The sequence below is a fragment of the Asterias amurensis genome, chromosome 14 (genome assembly GCF_032118995.1).
Source record: "Asterias amurensis chromosome 14, ASM3211899v1".
In the NCBI taxonomy this organism is placed as follows: domain Eukaryota; kingdom Metazoa; phylum Echinodermata; class Asteroidea; order Forcipulatida; family Asteriidae; genus Asterias; species Asterias amurensis.
Genome location: NC_092661.1, coordinates 12,105,125 through 12,126,528, shown reverse-complemented (window position 1 = coordinate 12,126,528; position 21,404 = coordinate 12,105,125). Strand labels below are relative to the sequence as shown.

General features: G+C 40.8%; 1 protein-coding gene across 2 annotated transcripts; it reads left to right on the top strand.

Moving 5' to 3' along the window:
• Positions 1 to 372: 372 nt before the first annotated feature.
• On the top strand, positions 373 to 20,808 carry LOC139946860 (uncharacterized). Of its 2 annotated transcripts, none has more exons than XM_071944603.1 (13): positions 373 to 518; positions 3,580 to 3,708; positions 4,510 to 4,578; positions 5,011 to 5,203; positions 5,680 to 5,855; positions 6,248 to 6,511; positions 6,895 to 7,128; positions 8,125 to 8,339; positions 8,721 to 8,989; positions 10,035 to 10,135; positions 11,630 to 11,737; positions 12,674 to 12,851; positions 12,982 to 20,808. In XM_071944603.1, exons 1-13 carry the CDS (start codon positions 489 to 491, stop codon positions 16,188 to 16,190), a joined length of 5,175 nt encoding a protein of 1,724 aa, XP_071800704.1. In that variant the 5' UTR covers positions 373 to 488; the 3' UTR covers positions 16,191 to 20,808. The 2 variants fall into 2 exon arrangements, with proteins under 2 accessions (XP_071800704.1, XP_071800703.1); XM_071944602.1 differs by having other exon boundaries at positions 5,677 to 5,855.
• Positions 20,809 to 21,404: the final 596 nt, after the last annotated feature.

Sequence of the window (21,404 nt, the reverse complement as noted above, 5' to 3'; positions counted from 1 at the left end):
ACCTAGTCCATATTAAAGTGAAATGGAATGGACAAAAAGTGCAGTTTTTACCGTTAATTAAGTGTCGAATGTTCAAGTAATTCCCCCGGCCACTGCCTCTTCAAAAACAATATTTACCCCCCCCCCAGTAAACTCATTTGTTGCCGCCCCTTCCTAAAAGGTAAAGAAACTATTGGTCTGGTACCTTAAGCCGCACAGTTAAAATGTATCGTATTGGCTAACTGGTGTCTGACTATCTGGGCTATCGGGGTGCGTGAGATATGGGGTCGCCAATTGGCTGAAAAGCTTGCAAGTCTAGAAAAGTAGCCAATGAAAAACGTTCTTATGGAACCACGTAGGAAAATTATGGGATATTGCTCGCACGCCATTACTGTTTCGCGTGTAAAACAAACGTGAGCGACCGTGTAAATTTCTATTTGACGAACAATTCGACCCGAAATGAAGGGAATAATTCGTTGGAACTAAGTTGGACATCATCTAAAATCACCATGGATGCGGTACGGACATTCAACAATGAGGTAAGATTTTTGGGGGTTGAAATTTTGATAATGTAAGTTGTTGCTGAGCTGAGCTCACGGTCATGAATGAATAAAATAACGTCATGTGCTGAACGAAGCGGCGGTGGCAGCAGAGCGGCTGGGGCCCGGAAAAAGGGATGGGGCGGGGGCGGGTCGTGCGGGCGTTGCAGCCAGGTGATCAAGATTCAAGGGAGATTACTCTGACACTAGCAGCGAGTTTAGAACATCAGCAGGATGGGGATTTGGTCGTTATGAAATAAATAAAATTGACTAAAATTGAGCCGGGAAAACAAAAGTAAAAATCATAAAATTAATTAAAAATGAGGATGGGATATTCCTTTTGTTTTTGTTATTTCGGTGAAAATTTCAGTAAATTTTCCATAACCTGCCACCAATTTTTATCTTGTTTTTACCATCAAAAGGAGTATCTCATTTTTTTAGAAAATTAGAAACGATTTTATTTCACAACGAATGAAAAAGTCGTGGCAGAATGCAGACATTTTTTTCTGAAAATCTTTCCAGGATTCTCAAAACAAGTTTTTATAAACAGTTGGTTATTTTTTGATTTTTACTAAATGTTTACCTGATTAGTGATTGTATTATACACCTATCAATTGTAAGACGCACTACTTGACCCCCGGGGAGGGTGCGTCAAGTCTGCGTCTTTACTCTCAAAAAGGTGACGGTGGATACGTCAAAATCCAATAGTCGTCAGTCACAAAATCTTTAAGAGGTGCGTTGAGGTATGTCATGTTTCGTCGATGTCAATTTCAACATGTATTTTGTTTATTTGGTGGAGAATCAAATAATGAAGCCACCTTCCCCTCCCTGCCTTCGTACGATGTTGGTATTTGCAGACATTCCAACCTTTCAATGCCACAAACTGTGTTTTGCTCGATTTAATTAGCCGCAATATTGATTGCAGCAAAACACGCATCCGCTGTCGCTCATCTGTCGAGCGCAATCAACAAATTTGCGCAACAACTTTTTGTGCAATTTATAACTTGCGCTTGGAGAACAGGCAGTTCAAATTGTGTATCAAGCAATTTGAAGATTGTGCACCATTGTGTACACACGTGCGCGCTGTGCTTTGAATTGTGGGTATTCGGGCCCCTCTCTGTTTTCTGTGCGTTTTAATAGCTAGTGCGCTGGGAACCGCTCGTCTCGAAAATCAAGCAGTACAACCTCAAACACCTCAAATCATGCATGCACTTGCAAAACCGCGAAACTCGCTCTCGTAGGTGTAAGGTTGAATCACTTGGTATTCACTGCGCCTGCGTAGTTTACAAGAGATTTTTATGCGCGTCGGTAATGTCCGTCCGTGGTGCGTCGTTTTCCGCGATTGGTTAGTCAAAAAATCGTTCGGAGGACCGTCCAAATCTGCAACAAGTGTGTAAATTTTTTTGACTCAGGGTGGGTCTTTGGACACGCAAATCCGACTCACATATGGACAGTGACGCACCCTCCCCGGGGGTCAAGTAGTGCGTCTTACAATTGATAGACCTGTGTATTACTTGATTGGATTTTTTTTCAAGTGAATTCACAATTTAATGTATAATTATTTTCATCATCATGTATTTATTTCTCTCTGTGGTGTAAACTGTAGATATTGATCACATTTTTTGTTTGATACAAAAACCTATTGTAAACAATATTTATAAATTTCCACTGTAACTTTTTCTTCTTTGGCCTTTTTATGTATTTTATCTAAACAAAATTCACGTAAAGTCCAAATTATTATTTTTTTATTATAAGATCTTCCTGCAAGTCGTTTTTAATTACCATTAAAAAACAGTTTCTATTTTTAATTGTAAAAAAAAAGGTGTTTATATTTACCCCGAATTAAGTAATGAACGGAAATAATTCGCTGTGTTGTCTTTCACTGTACCTGGATGATTCTATTACACCACATGGGTAATTTCAAAGGGCTGAGTTGTATTTTTTCTTTTTGGTATTAGCTGCTGTTTTTTTCGTAAGTAACTAAGCTGCCACTCTGGAATTTGAAGTAACTAGGGGAGATTTAAATATACTATTTTTCAACTCCATGAGAGGCACATAAAATGGTTAATAATCATCTTGCATATTGTATCACCCCTGCGGTGTAATGGAATTGCCAGGTACGTCGGAAGACAACATGGTGGATATTTCCGTTCGTTACTAAATTTCGGGTAAATAAACACCTTTTCTTTTACAATTAAAAATATAATTTTTTCAACAGTTTGAAAGTGGTTTTTTAGATGCATATGACTCTTGTGCATATATTTAACGGTTGACTTATGTTCTAATGTTCTGTTAAAGTGCATTTAAAAATTGTTGTCGTTAGTTGTCTGTATTTAGTTCAACCCCCATGTCCGCTTGAAAGAAAATAATGAAGGCCGGCCACATCAGTCAGAGTCGGACAATTGAGGTACAAAGTGACTTGGGTATTTCAACTTGGGTATTAAGTGACTTGGTAACGAAGTGACTGACATCTGTTCACATATTGTTCACATTTTTGTTTGGATTCAGAAATAATTTGTAAAACAATGTTTGATAATTTTTTTTTTTCTCTGCAAAAATATTAAATATTCATTTCCACTGTCAACTTTTCAAAAAATGGGGACAGAATGGAGTCCGACAGAAAAGAGTCCGTCAGAATAGAGTCCCGACAGAGTAGAGTCTGTCAGAATGGAGTCTGTCAGAATGGAGTCCGACAGAATAGAGTCCGATAGAATAGAGTCAGACAAAATAGAATCCGACAGAATGTTAACAATAATTATGTACAGCAGAGGAACAGACAGGCACTTTGAACTATTGTTGAAAAGTGTTAACAGTGTTGAAAAGAAAGGAAATCCAAAACAATTCTGCCTGGATGACATTTGCTATGGCCCCTGAAATCTTGCCTTTTTTGATTGTCTGTGACAGCCTCTACTCCTGATTTTCAGTATCAAAGAAGGATTGATTGTGTGGTACTAGAACCCAGCTTAGTTCAAACATCAAGTAAAAAAAAAAAATTAATAAATAAGGTTACTTTTTGGCAAGATGTGATTTTGATCTGTTTTTTTGTTTGTTTTATTCACAGTTGTCCAGCCTGTATGAGGGCAAGCCGCCCATATCCCGGGCTAAGATGACTCAGATCACCAAGCTTGCTATCAAAGCCATCAAGTTCTACAAACACGTTGTGCAGAGTGTGGAGAAGTTCATACAGAAGGTAGGCCGCTGTGCCCCTGAAAAAAATATTCTTTCACGGCCAAAACAGCCGTGCCCTTTATCACTGTTGGCCGTTGAGTCCTTTTTTTTTAACACAAGCTCAATATTTTATTATTGACACAATTAATTATTTGTTTTTGGCCGATGTTTATCCAGTGAAACATTATATTCAGCTGTCATATCATGGATTCAAACGTTAACGATAGTGCAGCGGAGATTGATTCTGCGCAACAGGTTTTTTCATCACACATGCTGCATCGCATCCATTATACACAATCCATAGTGCGAACATCCGACTTAACAAGGAAGAAGGCGCTCTGGTCAGGATTGGCCTTAGATTTGAGTTATAAATAAAAATCTGTGGCATCGCCCGTTTGTGAACGGATGAAAATCTAAGTGAAATTAACGACTTTTGACAAATATGTACGGGGGAATTTGGCACCAATTCAAGAAACTAAATTTTGGGGGGTGATTTGCTCTATCTTACAATTATCATCCATAGGCAATTTTTTTTAATATTTAGATATCTTGTTTGATAAGGTTGATGACTTGTTAAAAGAGACTTAAAAAATCATCATGCCGTACTGTATATTTTGTTTTGCAGCTCTCATAATTGAATGGCCTTCACTCTAATGTCTTTTGATGTCTTGTTTTTTATATAACCGACAATTGGAGAGGAAAAAAAATACTGTGAAAAAAAAAAAAAAGTCATGAATTTGCGGGATAAAGAATATTCATTTTGGTTTTTACTGCTTGAACAATTCTAGTCACATTGAATGTTGTTCTTTGTTTCTCGCTGCAGTGCCGGCCGGAGTACAAAGTACCAGGCTTGTACGTCATTGATTCTATCGTCCGTCAGTCACGCCATCAGGTAAGATTAGTGTATTGTTTGACATAATATTTTCCATTTATTGAAATTTGTCATGCATTAGTTATGGAAGTAGTTTTTTTCCAGGAATGTTTACTTTCTGAAGTGTGCCTTCATTTTAGAAGCCATTCTGCTGCCAGATGCAATACATCCTTTTGTAGAACATGATAATCTTTTTTTCTGAAGTGTGCCTGCAGTAGCAGCCTGAATGCTTCACAGAAGCAACAGAGGCAATTGTCTGCACGCCCCTAGTTGTTGCATTGGTGCCCCTTCAACAATTTACAGTTCCCTCAAAGAGGTACCCTTTACAAAGGAGAAAACGCCTTGGTGCCCTTTTTTCTATCAGAACAAAACATACAGTAGAATTTTGCACACACAGACATTGTAAAAGATGCATTTGGTTAAAAAAAAACTCCATGTTTCCTTTTCCAAAAGTTTGGTGCCGAGAAGGATGTTTTTGCACCAAGATTTGCCAAGAACGTCGTTGGCACGTTTCAGTTTCTCTTCAAGTGCCCGCCAGATGAGCGCGCCAAGATCGTCCGCGTCCTCAACCTTTGGCAAAAGAATGCGGTCTTTACGGCCGATATCATCCAACCTCTTATGGACATGGCAAACCCAGAGAAAGCTGGTAAGAACTCAGTTATTCTTATTTTCAGTGCGTTTTTATTTCAGTAGAGGAGAAAGAATGAGATATGATCAGTTATTTGCCCTCATATCTGACCATTCAGTTCACCGTGGTTTTAGAAAATAGACCGAAGATGCCTGCCTACAATTTATAAAAATGTGGTGAATATATTTACAGTACACAGTCAACCCTCCTACTGTTTGACCAATCAATATCATTAACTGGGGTTTGGGAAAATAGACAAATAACCGGATTTTATACTTTTTTAAACTGCTGATTTTATGTTCAATGTAAGTTTATCATAGCATAAAGAGGCTCTTATTCTGATTAAAAAACATACCATGTAAGGGATGCTAATTTTGATGCTGGGATTTTTGTTTCGTTGTTTAATTGAGGAAGGGTGCAGGTCAACGCCATTTGATGACGATTCACAAATACCTCATTATTTGTTTGTTTTTGTTATAAATGATTCTTAGCAGCAGCAGCAGTGGAGGTGACTACCGTAGCACCAAGTATTCCCAAGCAGGATAAACCAGCCGACGTCAAGGCGTGGTTGTCTCAAGCAGATCCAGCGACGACTGGTAAGGGCGAAGGCAAGGACGAGACACTGAGTGCTGTGCAGCAGATCTTACAACAAACACAACAGCAACAACTTGTAAGTATACACCTTGTTTTAACCCTAAATAGCTTGTGGACATTTTCAGTGCTTGACACTTTTAGAGAAAATATGCAAGAACACAGGACTTTTAGCAGAGAAGTTTTTTCACTGGACCAGACAATCTTTTATCAAAATCAAAATGAGAAAATATTTCATGCACAGTTTAAAGCATAGTTGTTGTTATATTTGAAAAAGCACTAAGAAAATATTAATCTGGTTTCTTGTATGGGTAAAATAAGCTTCCATACTCAATTGATTTAAACGATATACACCACCAGGCTAGAGGTTACTAACCAAATGCTTAGATCACCGGCCTGCAGTACCTCTTCATGTTGTTCTAGTGAGGCAGCGGTTGTGATTAAATTGTTGGTTTTCTTTGCACTTTGCAGCAACAACAGCAGCTGCAGCAGTTGCAGTTACTGCAGCAGCAGCTAGAGAAGCAGAAGCAGGCCACCGATATGTCAACGAGCACCAGCAATGCGGGGCTGGTGTTGGACAGCGGCCTAGTTGACCAGATCCACACGCTGACGGGCTTCCTGTCCACACTGACCGGCAAAGTGGCCAGCACTAACAGCAAGCCCAACGAGGCAAGCAAACTGCCAGCTCCAGTCGCCGCTCCAGGCGCGGAGAGTAAGGCGGTTGGTTTTAACAAGGTGAGTAGTGGGGTCCCTTAGAAGTAACCCAATTGGTTTACGGATGACAACCATGTGAACAAAATCTCTTTTCAAGTTTGGGATGAACAAAGGGAAAAATCTACTAGAATGGGATTTGAACCTCCGCCTACACCAACTCTCTAAAAAAAAAAATATAAAAAAATAGATGGATTGCACATGACATCATTGACCACCATCTTTGATGTAAATTAATGGGTAAAGTGCACACGTAAACTTGCTGCACACGGCTCTCGGCCAATGATAGCCTCTCACGCATGCGCGTTTCATCAAAGATGGCGGCCAATGCATGGGGTCTATTATGAAGTAAATATTGTAAAGCAAAGTTCAACCGTTTATTTTGTGATGGTTTCTCTTCTCTCTAGGCCTTGCTGGATTTCGACTACGGAGATGAAGAGGATGAAGACCACAAGGAGCCTCACCCCGTGGCCGCCCCACAGACCACTGCCAAAGGGTCTAGTCTGGAGTCCAGCGTACAGGCTGTGCACAGACTGACTGAGGAACTCAAGCATGCACAGACTCAGCAGGAGTTCCTACGACAGCAGCTGAGACACCAGCCCGGGATGCCAATCCCGGCCAATTACGCCAAACTAATGCAGGTAGAAAATAACTTTTTATGTTGCATGTTTCCTCATAGTGTGTGAAACGAGACTATTTTAGTCTACTGTTTTAGTCTGTAAGAGGCCCAGTTTCATACAGCTGCTTCAAAGCACAAAATCTAGCTAAGCACGTTAACATTATGCTTACCGGATTTAGATTAACAGCCAAAGTACCATTTCATGTGTATCATTTGTATTGGTATCCTGCGCATTTCTGCTATGCAGGAAATTGTTAAGCAACATTTACTGCTTAAGCAGCACTATGAAACTGGACCCATGGCTCTATTTTGCAAAAATAAAAAAAATGTATCATATCTGCAAATAAATCGTATTTGGTAAGAAAACTGAAGTGTCCCCATAGAAATCACTGTGGTATTAGACATCTCATCTATAGAAGAATCTTAGCGAGATGAATCTTATTGATTTATGAAATCAAACCCTGTTGGCACAACACCCTGTACCAGAAACCACTTGGGCAACCCCTTGTTCTCAAACACTAGCACCCGGGTTCAGGCCTGATACTTCAAGGAGGCAACAAATGGATTGCCTCCATGCCCCCTGGGCCCAATTTCATAGAGCTGCTAAGCACAAAAATTTGCTTAGCATGAACTTTCTTTCTTGATAAAAACAGGATAACCAACCAAATTTCCATTTGTTGCATGTTGCTTTCTCACTGGTATACAGCTGTTGTTTGCTTGCCCTGAAAATCAAGTGGAAATTTTGTTAGCATTCCTGTTTTTATCAAGGGAGAAGTTTCATGCCAAACAAATTTGTGTGCTTAGCAGCGCTATGAAATTGGGCCCTGGTCATTGCCTTAGTGCCCTTCAAATGTTTCAGTAGAAACTTCCTTGGAGGGTAACCTTTACTAAGGAGAAAATGTCTTGGTGCCCTTGCCCTTTCAAAAACGAAGCTTACAGGCCTGTGAGTTGTCACTCGCTGTTAAAAATCTTGGTGGTAGAAGTCTAAACCAGCCATTTCTCTTATGTTTCTATTCAGCAACGACCTCCAGAACCAGAAGCGCCACCAGAGCCTGCCGTAGCCCAACCACAGCCAATCGATGTGGACGACGATGAACAGCAGATGCAGATGCTGCAGCACGAAGCAGCAGCTCTGGACGAGCAGCAGCAGCGGCGGCGCCACGACCCTGAAGATCAAGAGGAAGGGGAGATTGTTTCATCTCATAAACGGTCCAGACACAAGGACAGGAGCAGGTAATTAATGGTAACCCAAGGACAAGATGTTCAGTGATGGGTTTTGATTGTTGTTTTTTAGATTGGTGATGTTACACATGAACAGAGAGTTTCAAAGCTTTGAGGCTGGCAGGCAGAATGTGTACTGGCTTTTAAACATCAAAGTCTTTGATACCATTTGTAGATCTTTTTTTGGGGGCCAAGACATGAATCCTATGTCGCTTTGAATGAAGATGTATTTGTTTTTTAGAAAGAAGTAAAAATCACAGAGCAATGTTTTCAGAAGAGTAGTATAAATCCGTCGACATGCTAAAATAATTCGCCTGTACACATTTCTGAAGTAAATTATTAATTTATGCCCAGACTGTGAAGATCCTGACAATTGTATTTAATGTTCCACAGGTCCCGATCAAGATCACCAAAGCGGAAACGATCCCGCTCTCGTTCTCGTTCACGGTCCGGCTCAAGATCACGATCCCGCTCCAAACGAAAGAAGCGGTCGCGCTCCCGGAGTCGCTCCAGACGCTCCAAGCGATCGAGGTCCAGAGACAGACACGAGAGGAGGCGGGAACGAGATGAAGACGAGCGGAAGCGGGACCGGGAGAAGAGGGAGATGGAGAGGGAAAGAGAGAAGAAGGGACTTCCCCCACTCAAGGATAAACATCTTAGTGGTAAGTCTCTTAGGAGGGATGAACATAAAGCAAACGGATACCTTTGGTAGTTGTTGAAGACCAGTATCCGCACTATATGTGACCCAACATGTACCTGAAATAACCAGATCTGCCAACTCCCCCTGATTCTGCAGAAAGTTCCTTAAAGACACTGGACACTATTGGTAATTGTCGATGACCAGTCTTCTCACTTGGTGTATCTCAACATAGGCATAAAGTAACAAACCTGTGAAAATTTCAGCTCAATTTGTCATCGAAGTTGCGAGATAACTATGCAAGAAAAACACACCTTTTTGGGCTTTCAGATGCTTGATTTCGAGATGTCAGATTCTAAACTTGAGGTCTCGAAATCAAATTCGTGGAAAATTACTTCTTTCTCGAAAACTATGTTACTTCAGAGGGAGCTGTTTCTCACAATGTTTTATACCATCGACAGCTCCCCATTACTCGATACCAAGTAAGGTTTTATGCTAATAATTATTTTGAGTAATTACCAATAGTGTCCACTGCCTTTAAAGATAAACCAGTCTTTCCATGTTCTGAAGAACAAATTTTCTGATTGTTGTTCCAAATCTCCCTGACTGCAAGATGCAAATATTGGCAGCTCGAAGAAAAAAACACCCAAACAAATGTGAAAGATCAAGCTCAATTGGTTATTGGAGTCAAGAAAAAAGAATTATTTGTATTGTTTTTAAACATATGGTTTTTGAAGCCCAAGATAATTTTTTTTTTTTTTTTCTTTTTTTTACTAATTTCTCAAAATCGTACGCATTTTAAGCCTAAATTTTCAAGGGAAGTTTCCAGTCATGTCCATCTAAATTGTAGGTTCCTTGTAAATTTTTGAACGTTAATCAGTTCAATCTCAATCTTGTTATGCACACCCTTGCACATCTCCTACGAACAACTTGTGTGCATACATGTCATGATTGCAACCAAGGAATGACTTTTATTTGTGTAGGGATTTTAGACACGTTCAGAAAGTCGTTTCATTCAAATGGATTATTGATAATTTTTGTTTTGTTGTTTTTTTGTTGTTTGTTGACAGTATGTTCCAAGACGTTGTGGGTCGGCAGACTGCCCAAGTTTGGAGCTGAACATGACTTAAGATCCTACTTGGAGGACTTCGGTCCCATCTCAAGTGTTGATGTACGTATTGGATTCATCAAAATTCTTTTCTTTTTAAACAAGCTTTCGGCTAATTTTGTCTTGTATGTGTAGCATTGTTGTTTTTACTCTTTGCTGTTTTTCCTTGATTGAGCTGATTTTGTATGATGTTGTAAATTTTTGTAAATGCGCTTTATAACATTTTATAGTAAAATGCGCACCATAGATGTGGTTTTATTATTAAAATATTTATTATTAGTAATAATATTATCAATGTTTTGTCTTGCTGTGACAAAAACTTTAGACACTAACAATATCTGAATTCAGGTGCAGGCCTGGAATTACACAGCTAAGACATTGCCTCTGTTGTCCTGGTCTTGGCCTTTGTGCCCCCCTCAAAAGTTTTACATAGACTTTACAGGCCTTGAACATCACTCTTGAAGGGGCAAAGCAGTTTTGCTCTGGTAAGGGGCGCACCTCTATGAGGAAACTGTCAAACTTTGCAATGGCTGTGGGTTAGTAATAGTCATGCAATAACATTTTCCTCTGGAAGTGCCGTTTGCAAGATTAAAATAGCCTTGCCCTCTCAAAGATGAAACTCCAGGCCTGCAGATGATTATTTCTGCAATGAGTACTACTTTAAATCTCATTTCCTGGTTTTTTTTCTCATGGTTGTACTTATATTTATATTACCTTGCCAAATTTTGTAAGCATGATATTTTGTTGATGGTGGCAGTGTCATCTCACTTCCACAGTGCATTTCTGTTTTTTCTTTTTTTTTTGCAGGGGATGACACTGCTGCGCTTTTTAATCAAATGCATTTAATATTGTGATCTCTAACCAGCATTGTTGGTCACCTTTATTTCATTGTTTTAATGTTTCTTATTCCCTGTATTGTATGAACCAACATTTAGTGCTGGCTGTATTTGTGATAGTGAATACATTCATGTTCTTTGCCATCATTTTGCATTTTGCTTACTACCTGTATGTTCATTCCGTATTCTTGAGGTCGTTTCATGTGCAATTTTCAAATTTTACTGTAGATCCAGACTGCTAAATTATTGGTTTCAAATTGTCTTCTCAGGACTATTTATAAAGTCTTTGGTGCATTTTGCGTCGGTCTAATAAAATTGGGGGTTTTGGGTGTTTGTTTTTTTTAGCTGCTTGTAAATGGAGCTTATTTATCAAGAGTGGCGTCAAAGTAATTGTCAACAAAAAGAAACATTTAGTTGCAGAGATGTAAAATGGCATCAATGTTGATGACCTCAAAGTACTGAGCCAAAGAAACATAACTATCAGATTTGTTAAAATTCTGACAATGTTGAAATAAGAGTTAGGCCTATAATATTTAGTAGTAAGGAATATTTGTACTTGGTAACGATTCAGCAGTAAATAGGACATACGAGAGATTGAGTTAAAATGATAGTTATGTGAAAAAGGAATACAATTCAGTGTTAAGCATCAGTGAAATAAATTAATCACAAAAAAACTGTTGGATGTAGAAATAATGATGAAGACTTATTTGTTCCTATACAGTTGGTGCCACCAAGAGGATGTGCCTACGTGTGCATGGAGAACAGATTAGACGCTTACAAAGCATTGGAAAAGCTCAAGAGGGCAAAGATGTTTGGAAGTACTGCCAAGGTAAGCCATCTCATTCATGTTATGGTGTTGCCAACCTCGTTCCCAGGGGTGATCGATTTCACCGCGCCATTTTTTCCCCAGCATGCCTTGCTCGATCATAACCCCTGGAATTGGCAAATTTAAATGTGCTTTATGCTAGCACATTTAAATGAGCCATGAATGAGCATACATACTCAATCTTTATGTGCGCACGTATGTCTTTCGTCTTAACAAATGTTTTTTGTTTTTATAAACGTGTTTGTGTCATAAAAAACGCAGGCATGATCAATATGCAAATATCTTTAAAAAGTACGCGCGCACGCACTTGACATCTAAGGCATAACCAATTTCCTGAGCCAATCAGCGTTGTTTCCCAGTACACCCCTCCCAGGGGTTAGTGACGAGAGGTATCGATACGACGCGCTGCCCATGGTAGCAAGGCTGTGGTGTTGCGACCGAGCAGATAAGGGCACCAGACTCAAGCTCTGATGTTTCTGTTCAGCAGAGTGTGAGTTCGAGTCCCGGTGTGACACTTGTGTCCTTAAGCAACGTAAAGCCGTTGGTCATGTAGGGTGTGCAATGAATGCACTTAAAAAGACCTGTGTTCGTATCGTAAAGAGTGTACTGGTTTGAGCACTGAAGAGCAATCGATTCAGATGTTTGTTTACTAGCGTTGGTTTGTCAGAAACTCTTGTTGACCAATAGCTTGGACACAATTCTGCAACTTCCTCCAAAGCCCATAGCATGATTTTTTTGTTATTTGTTATCAAGTGTTGTTTTTTTGTCCCTGCTCCAGTCCTCTACCTACATTGATTGTTTTCTTGTTCTTGCCTATCAGCTGAAGTTTACGCTTATTTGGCCCAGAAACACTATGGCAAAAAAACCTGCTTAGTTTAAAAAGTCTTTAAGAATCATGATGAAGATTGAGACTGTATCAACCTACTTTTTCGTTGTCAGATTGCATGGGCTCCTGGGCGAGGGATGACCGAAAACAAGAAGTTCTCAGAATTCTGGGAGGTTGAGAAAGGCGTGACATACCTACCCTGGGAGAAACTGTCTTCGGAGTTGGACCTTGAAGAGCTTGCTGCAGGAGCCCTCATAGATCAGGACACACTACCTCCTGATTTGAAACAAGGTAAGTCATTTCTTTATGTGCCATTCATTTAATAAGTAACTCGATTGTCTGTGTTGAATTTGTTGTAATATCTTAATGGTGATTGGTGTATTTTTTTTTAATTAGGCCCAACTTTTTTTTTTACTTTCAGAGTTGGCTGCAAAGGAAGCTGAAAAAGCTGCCCAAGCTGAGAAAGAAGCTAATCCCTCACAAATCTCTCAGCTGGTCGCTGCTGCTGCAGCTGAAGTGCAACCTCCACCAGTAGGTTCTGTCATTCCCGGCCTGAGTCTCGTTGGACCCAACACGGGACAGCCAATACCAACCGTCGGCCATGCTGTACCCAACACGTTACAAGCGATGCCGGTTGGGACGAGAATACCAGGCCCTGTTCAACCTCCGACAGCAAGTCAGCCTCAGGCCCATGTCCCAGGGGCCGCACCTGAGATGGTCCGCATGCCAGTAATGCCGGGCGGGGTGTTCCCTCCCTTCATGGGATTCAGCCCCCAGATGCCCCCGCCAGGATTTCGATTCCCCCATGGTTTTCAAATGCCACCCACCTCGGTGAACTCGCCCGCTGGTGGGGCAGTACCCCCGTCTGGTGTCCCACCACCTTTGATGATACCAAGAGGTGTTCCCCCACCTACAAGCCAGCCTAGTCTCCAAGTGAGCAATAGCATGAAAGTCATCACCTCGGCCAGCCAGCCTCCAGTTGCAAGCAAACCAGCCATTGCTGGTTTTGAGAAAACAGATTTCAAGATCCCGGGGCTCGGCGGTGATCCAATCGGTTCCAAAGGGATGGACATCCAGGCGCAGCTGATGGCCATGCAGCACCAGGCTGCGCTGGCAGGTCACACCGGAGTGCCTCGACCAGGCATGTTTTCATTAGCTGCCTTGCCACGTGGAGTCGTTCCAGGGGGCACGCCAACAAGTCTCATGGGTATCCATCCAGGCCAACATGGTGCACTACCTCCTGCTTTTAATCAAGAAATCCGAATGGGAATGAGGCCGCCATCAATGTTAAGACAACCAGGAGCAATTATTGTCTCTCAGCAAGAAAGCAGCATTCCAGATCACAGCAAAACTGTTAAGTCAGATGAGAGTCGTCCATCCAGTACTGGAGGCAGTGACAAGGGGGAGATGGGACCTCCACAAGGTCTATTCGTTGTGCCAAAGCCTCCCACGTCTATACTTGGAAAGTTTAAAGAACCTGCTGGGCAAAAGGCTTCTACACCAGGCTTACCTGGAAAGAATGATGTTGATATGAGGGAAGAAAAAGGTCAACCCCATGAAGGCCAGCCCTCAGGGGCCAACCATCGTGAAGGTAGTCTTGCTGTTCAGATGGATCAAGAGAAGATGGGCTTACGTCCACCGGTGTCCCAAGAACTTTTGATTTCAGAGGGTAACAGGTTTCATTTACAAGGAATGCGCTTAATGAGGCCCATCATAGGCATGCAAGGGCAGCCGCTGATTCAAAGAGCAGTTGCTCCAGGGTTCAGGATGAGACTACCAGGGCCAGGTCAGCAGTTCGCAATGCCAGGCCAGATGATCCGCATTCCAAACCAGGGTATGCAGCCAGGAGGTCCGCAGATTCAGGTGATGGGTATGAGACAGCTACATCCCGGCATGATGGGTGGATCTGTGCGGGGAATGATGCCACCCCAAGGAATTCAAACAGCAGGAGGGATGCCAAGACCAGGAGGTATGCTTCCTCCTCCTGGTGGTATGCCACCACCTGGTGGTGGTATGCCGCCTCCTGGTGGCATGCTGCCTCAGGGAAGCATGGCTCCCCCAGGAGGTATGCCACCACGCGGATCAATGCTGCCACCATCAGGACTTCCACCCAACAGCCGGTTACACCCAGCAAGAGCAAATCCAGCTGCACAGCAAGAAGGAGAAGGTCGTGATGCTTTTCCGCAGGGCATGCGCGGAGGCCCTCAGATTGAAGGAGGACGGGCTGATGGGGAGCGCAATCCAGAAACACCTCCTGAGCGTGGCGGACGTAGCAGATGGGGGCCTCCTGTACCTGGCCCTGAGAGAGAGAGACTGATACCTGAACGAGAGAGACCAATACCTGAACGAGAGAGATTGATACCTGAACGCAGAGCTGCTCCAGAACCATTAATGGGAAAGGTCGACCAGGAATTCAGTGAACGAGACATTGATATGAGAGAGAGAAAATGGCCAGAAAGAGGCTGGCAAGACCGTGACGATCGAGAACGAGGTGGTATTGGTATGCGCGACCAAGATTGGAGAATGCCACCAAGCGGCCCACGAGGTCCAGACTGGGGTCGAGACCTTGATGAGAGAAACTTCCAAAGACATGATGAGAGGGAAATGCGGCGGCCTGACTTTGACAGGGAGTGGAAGCGCCCAGGTGACAGAGACCAAGACAGAGATAAATTTCGGCAAGATCTGGATCGGGGACGAGACATCGATCGAAACTTGAAAGACCGTGACCGTGAGAGGGAGTTTGGCAGGGGACGTGACAGAGATCGGGATAGAGATCGCGATCGTGATAATCGTGATAGGAATCGTGATCGGGACAGAGATCGTGATCGTGATCGTGATAGAAGAGATCGCGACAGAGACCGCGATAGAGAGAGGGATCGTAGAGACCGTCGTGATGACAAACCGCGTGACGGTGTGAAGCCAGATGGTGTTAAGCCACAGAGCAGTGACAACAAGGAACCTGAAACTACGTCACCGAAGGATCAACCAAAGTCTGAACAAAAGGCAGAGTTAGCAACTGTTGCTGATCAGCCCAAAAACGTAGAAGCAAACGAGCCCTCAGAGCCAATTGTAATTCCATCCGAGGAACAAACGCTAGAATCTGGAAGTACACCTCAAGTTTCCACTCAGAATGGCCCTCCTCTCAAGTCGCCCCCGGCACAGGGTCCACCATCAATGGCTCCTCATACTGAACAAGAACCTGCTGCTCAAGCAACCGTCCCAGTTCCGCAGAAACTAAATCCTCTCGCAGAGGCATTTGTGCCAAGCAGTGTTGACAAACCCCAAGCAGCTTCCGCTGGAGGACTTTACAATGATATTCCAGCAGCAGATCAAAACCCGAAGCCTGATGAAAATCAGGAGCCTCAACCAAACGTTGAGCCTCCAATGAAGGCTATCCAGGGCGATCCCTTGAGCCCAGCTAGTGTGAAAACCTTTGACCTTTTCGATTCAAATGACAAAGTGAACTTGAATCAGACCAATTCAGTACCACCAATGGAGAATTCTGTTAGTGACATCAAGATGAAAGAAGACACGGCAGTTGCAAGTGGTGGTAATGACTGTGAACTGATTGCAAATGAAGCTGAGACACCAACAGATATTCCTGAACAGGCTGTAGAGACTGTTGAATAGAATCTTAAAAGGAAACCAACAGACTAGCCATGTTTTTTAGAAACCTTTCAGACATATTGCATGGTTTTTCCCTTCTGCGGATCATGAACAACTGAAGTTCAGCAAAATTGCTTTCCATTTCTTACCCTAAATTTTCACACTATGGTTGACTTTGGTTTGTTGCCTTTTATCAAGTGCTATACTTAATTATTCGAAAGATATTCTTTTAAGATGTACAAACTATTTTTAGTAAACTCTGTTTTTGTTATCTGTCAAGTTTTATTTTGATTTCATTTTCTTCGAATGTAATTGGGACAAAAGACGGTGTAAGTATTGCACATATTCCATGAGTGTTGGAAACTACACGGTTCCGAATTGTTTGAATATGGGCAAGACTTACGCAGCCTACAACAGAAGAAGCAATTCCATACTCAGGGTGTCTGGTTTCACACGCAAATTTGGCCGACATTAAACTATCTCCATTTCAGAAACACGGTTATTTTTTGGCAAACCCAAGGTTATGGAAGAACATTTTGTAACACTCTGTGCAGTTTTGTTGTGGTACAAATTCTGTATGAAGCTGCACTAAGTTAAACTCAGACCCAAATACACTCAAATTGATAATGGTTTACAAAAGATGTTCAACTCTATATGGTGGTATGTCTGGCCCTGTGCTATTTAATCATGAATCTGTCAAAGTACCTAAATGTTCATGACCCTCCTACTGTGTTACCATTCAATGTCATCTACTGTTTTTGAATGATATATAAACTGTGCCAGCCTGCAATATGAAGCATAGCTCTGTGCAGTTTTGTGCTCATGTTTTCAATCATATACAGTTGAATGGTTTCATACGGATGGTCACCTTGCTTGAAAATGTTACATTGGGAGGGTTGAGCATTTTAAAAACTCCGGTTACAGAAAAACGTTTGACTATAAGTGGCCAAAGTTTCTGTCGCATTTTGGAAAATCTAAAAGAGTAATCTAAAAGAATACCCAAGTTGTTCTCTGATTTTAATCATGCTTGATTAATCGTTCAAAAATGCTACTTAATAATTAAAGGCAGTGGACACTATTGGTAATATACTCAAAATAATTATTAGCATAAACCTTACTTGGTTAGGAGTATTGGGGAGAGGTTGGTGGTATAAAAAATTGTGAGAAAGGGCTCCCTCTGAAGGGGAGTAGTTTTTGAGAAAGAAGTAATGTTCCACAAATTTGATTTTGAGACCTCAAGTTTAGAATTTGAGGCCTTGAAATCAAGCATCTGAAAGCACACCACTTTGTGTGACAAGAGTTTTTCTCTCATAGTTATCTCGCGACTCCGACGACCAATCGAGCTCAAATTTTCACAGGTTTGTTATTTTATGCATATGTTGAGATACAGCAAGTGAGAAGACTGGTCTTTGACATTTACCAATAGTGTCCACTGGTTTTAAAGGGTGTTTCAAAATACAGAGAATGCAATTAGCGTTGGTTTTTTTAAATGGCATAGGCTTCTGATGTTAGGTTTGGATTCTGTGTATTACATGTACAATGTTCATCTAAATTACTGGCGGGGATTTCAGAGACTAGACTGAAATCGTCATTTCTCTCTGGAGCTGCTTCTACTGTTATAAAGTCAATTAGTCCCAACACATTGAAATATGCAGGTACCTGTGAATGCATTAAAATGGTCAGAGGCAATTTTTTATATAAATATAGAAGGTGTCTTGATATGTACAATGCTGTTAAAGTGGAACTTGTGTAGTATTAACCAACGGGATAACTGTTAGGTATGGTGGTGCAAGGTTCAAGTCACAGCTGGGGACAATTTCAAAGACCTTGCTAAGCTGAAAATTTAACCGCGGCAAAAGAATGAATTTAAATACGAAATTGATAAACAACCCAATATGATTTTGTTTTTGAGCTCAACCCAATATGATTTTGTTTTTGAGATGGATTGATATGCAAATTGTTGGCTGCTGAGTTTTGTTATGCAATTATTTTTTGCATATAAGTGAATCTTTGAAATGTGATGCTGATGTGACTTGTATCTTTCAGTGGGGTTTCCTTGTTTTGTTTTACCAACAGTAATTTACTGGAGAATTGAGTTCAGTCAAATTGCTTCATCCATTTGAAGTTTAACTATTTAAATAAAATGTACATTAATTCTTTTTTAGTGGTGGTATTTTGGAAATTGGGGTGATTGGATATTGTAAGTTGTAAATACACACAAAAAAAGTAAGGAATTGGAAAGTTACGAAGAACTGTTCATGTAAGTTAGTTTGAGATAATTTGTTAGAATCAATTTTGTTGAGCTCATTTCTTCACAGTTGTAATTACTACTTTTTATTCAGATACAAGGTTCTTCTGCTCCTTTCTCATGAAATATTCTTCAAAGGTTTAAGAAATTGGAAGCAAAATTTCACAGGAAATTAGTCTTCTTTTTTTACACTTTACATGATGCATTGCTAGCTAGTTTTAGAAGTCCCAAACACCCACTTGACATGTTCAGAAATTTTGTGACAATCCAGAGATTTCAAAATTGATTGTTGACCATGAGAGAAAAAGAAAATCGTATTCTGTGTGTTTGGTCAAAATCCTGAATTGCTTTGATTTTCAATCATCGTTATATTTTGTAGTGTGCTTACAAAGGCCTGTTTTCAACAGAGAAAACAAACAACCTGGGATTATTATGAAAGGGAATTAATTGTTTATGGGATTTAATTAATTTGACTTTTGTCAAAACTTTTTTTTGAGATTGGAGAAATGGGAACCTTGTAAAATATTATTTGTTAGAATTTACAAATACGTAGATACTTTAAAGGTAAGGTTTGTATATATTAACAATGTCTCAAATTGAGACCCAAGAGGAGGCAACAAAAGATGGCGTCGCTCGTCGGAACAAGATCGCGTCCCAGTGGATCAACTCGCAAGGACACAAGATACTATCCTGCGGAACAACACAAGAAAGAGGGCTTAAAAGGGCACCATGCGGAACACGCCTCCTCAAATTGAGGTTTTGTTGGACAATCGTCAAACGTGGCTACCTGCAAAAGGTTATCTCAAATTGAGAGCCTTTGTCTGCAAGGAAGTATGAATTTTGTTGGTTGCATGCTGTGTTAAATTACCACAAGACTTGGTAAAGGCTGCTGGAAATATAAAAACCCAAAGGAATGTACGACTTGGCGAGCACCGCCCCCTCAAAAAATGAAGAAATATCCAAAGCGATAAAACAAAGTTCAACATTATTATGTAAAGGCGATCGATTGTATATTGTCTTTCTGTATACATTTTAAAAGAGTTGCATGTGTGTCTTAGTAGCAAATAATGCCATGATTTGAGTTGTGTTCATTATAAAACATGCCTAGAGTATTTCCCTGTTGCATTACCATGTCTTTGATAGTTTAACATTGCAATGTTATTTGGTTACAGTGAAACACATCCATTTTTAGCGTTATTAAGTAAACCCTGATCGTTCAACTGATTCTTCAAGCAGTCGGCACGCGGTAGTGGATGTACTTCAAATGGTTTACTCGGTTTTTGGCACTATGTGTTGTTTAAAAATTACAAGATTAAGGCACTTTGAAAGAGATGTAAATGCTTTGACTTTGGAGGAAGTTTGTTTGAGAATGAACGCTCAGCTGGAGGAACATTGATCTTCTGAAGCGGACCAACTCGCCACATAATGTTTGAATTGGATAGATATTTGTGTTTTTCACTGCAGCCACCTGTCATCTCTCTGTAGTGGCGGAGATTTTGTACATGAAATCGTATTATTTTAATTTTTTACCATTACCATGAACCATGAAATTGTGTTTTTGAGTTTTGCCAGATATGGTGTGGTGGTTGGTAATTATTGTATTAATGAACCCTGTATTTCCACTGTGTTGCTGTATTCAAAGATGAACGCCAAACACCGGTTGAAGTTGAAGTGTTTCACCAGTTGGGAGATCTTTTCTTCATTTTCTGTTTTAGTACAAAGTACAATACGCCATAAGAAGTTGCATGAAACATTTAATCTATTATTTCCTTTGCAACAGCAAGATTCTTTTCACCACCAAATTTAAAACAATTGCAAAAAAATAAAAGCCAGATTAAATTTTAGTTTTTTTTTTTCTTTTTCTTGTACAGAAGGAAGCACCAAATATCAAATAGGACTGAACACCTTTTGTTTGTTTTGGGGGTTTTTTTTTTTGGGGGGGGGGTTGTTGTGTAGAAGAAAAGTTTTGATCTCGCCATAGTTTGTTATTTTAAAAATGTATAGATTCTAACTAGAACATTTTTATCATAAAGGGATTTTCCGTTGCCCTCATCAAAAGAAAGAATCTGTCATTAACGGACAAAGTAATTGGAAAGCTCACTTATTGCAGAGTCTACAATGGTATCAATGCTGAACAATATTTCCATCTGAAAAACTTATGAGTGGCAGAATCTAGCAAACGGCTCTTCAGCCCTGCAAATGAAGTCTAGTAATTTTGCTTGTTCCCGTCCAAAAATCAAAACAAGGGGGTGGCGTTTCATCTTTGAATACGGTGTATTAAACAGTACATGCTTGTATATGGCCTTAATGTATGCTTGTGATTTTCTTAAAATGTTGTAGGTAGAAACAGTCAAGTTGACATGTATAAATATTTTCCAGTGGAGATGAACTGCAGGTGAGTTTCAAGTGTGTGCATTTCTCTCAAGGAGACAACTTTTTCCTTGACCCCCCCCCCCCCCCCCCCCTCCTCTGACTTGCCCTCTACTTCCTTGCATCCTCAGGGAAGAGTTGGCAATGAAATGAAGAGAAAGGGTAGTCTCTGTGTCTTTTTTAGTCCCAGGTCCTCGATGTTCAGCTCGAGTCCTAGTCCCCCCCCCCCCCCCAAAAAAAAAGTTTTTTTGTCCAAGTCTTAAAGGTCCAAGTCCCCGTCCCTTTTGACTCGAGTCAGAGTCATAAAGGACGCGACTTGAGTCGTACAACACTCCAAATACTGTACAAACGACCTAGCCTCCTCTTCTACGATCCATAAAATCAATAATATTCCTTCTTTTTTTCTGAAAAGAACTTGTGCAATGCAATCTGTGAATGCCCGGCTTTGAAGCCCAAAAGTCTGTGAAGATTGCTCATTGGCCCATCCTGTGCAACTTTTTTTCATTGTTTATCCAAGATGGCAGATGGATGACCTTGATCAATGCAACAGGTCTGAAAACCTCGGATTAGTTTACAGTCGCTAAGGAACACTTTGTTAAAATTTATCATCTTGTTTTCAA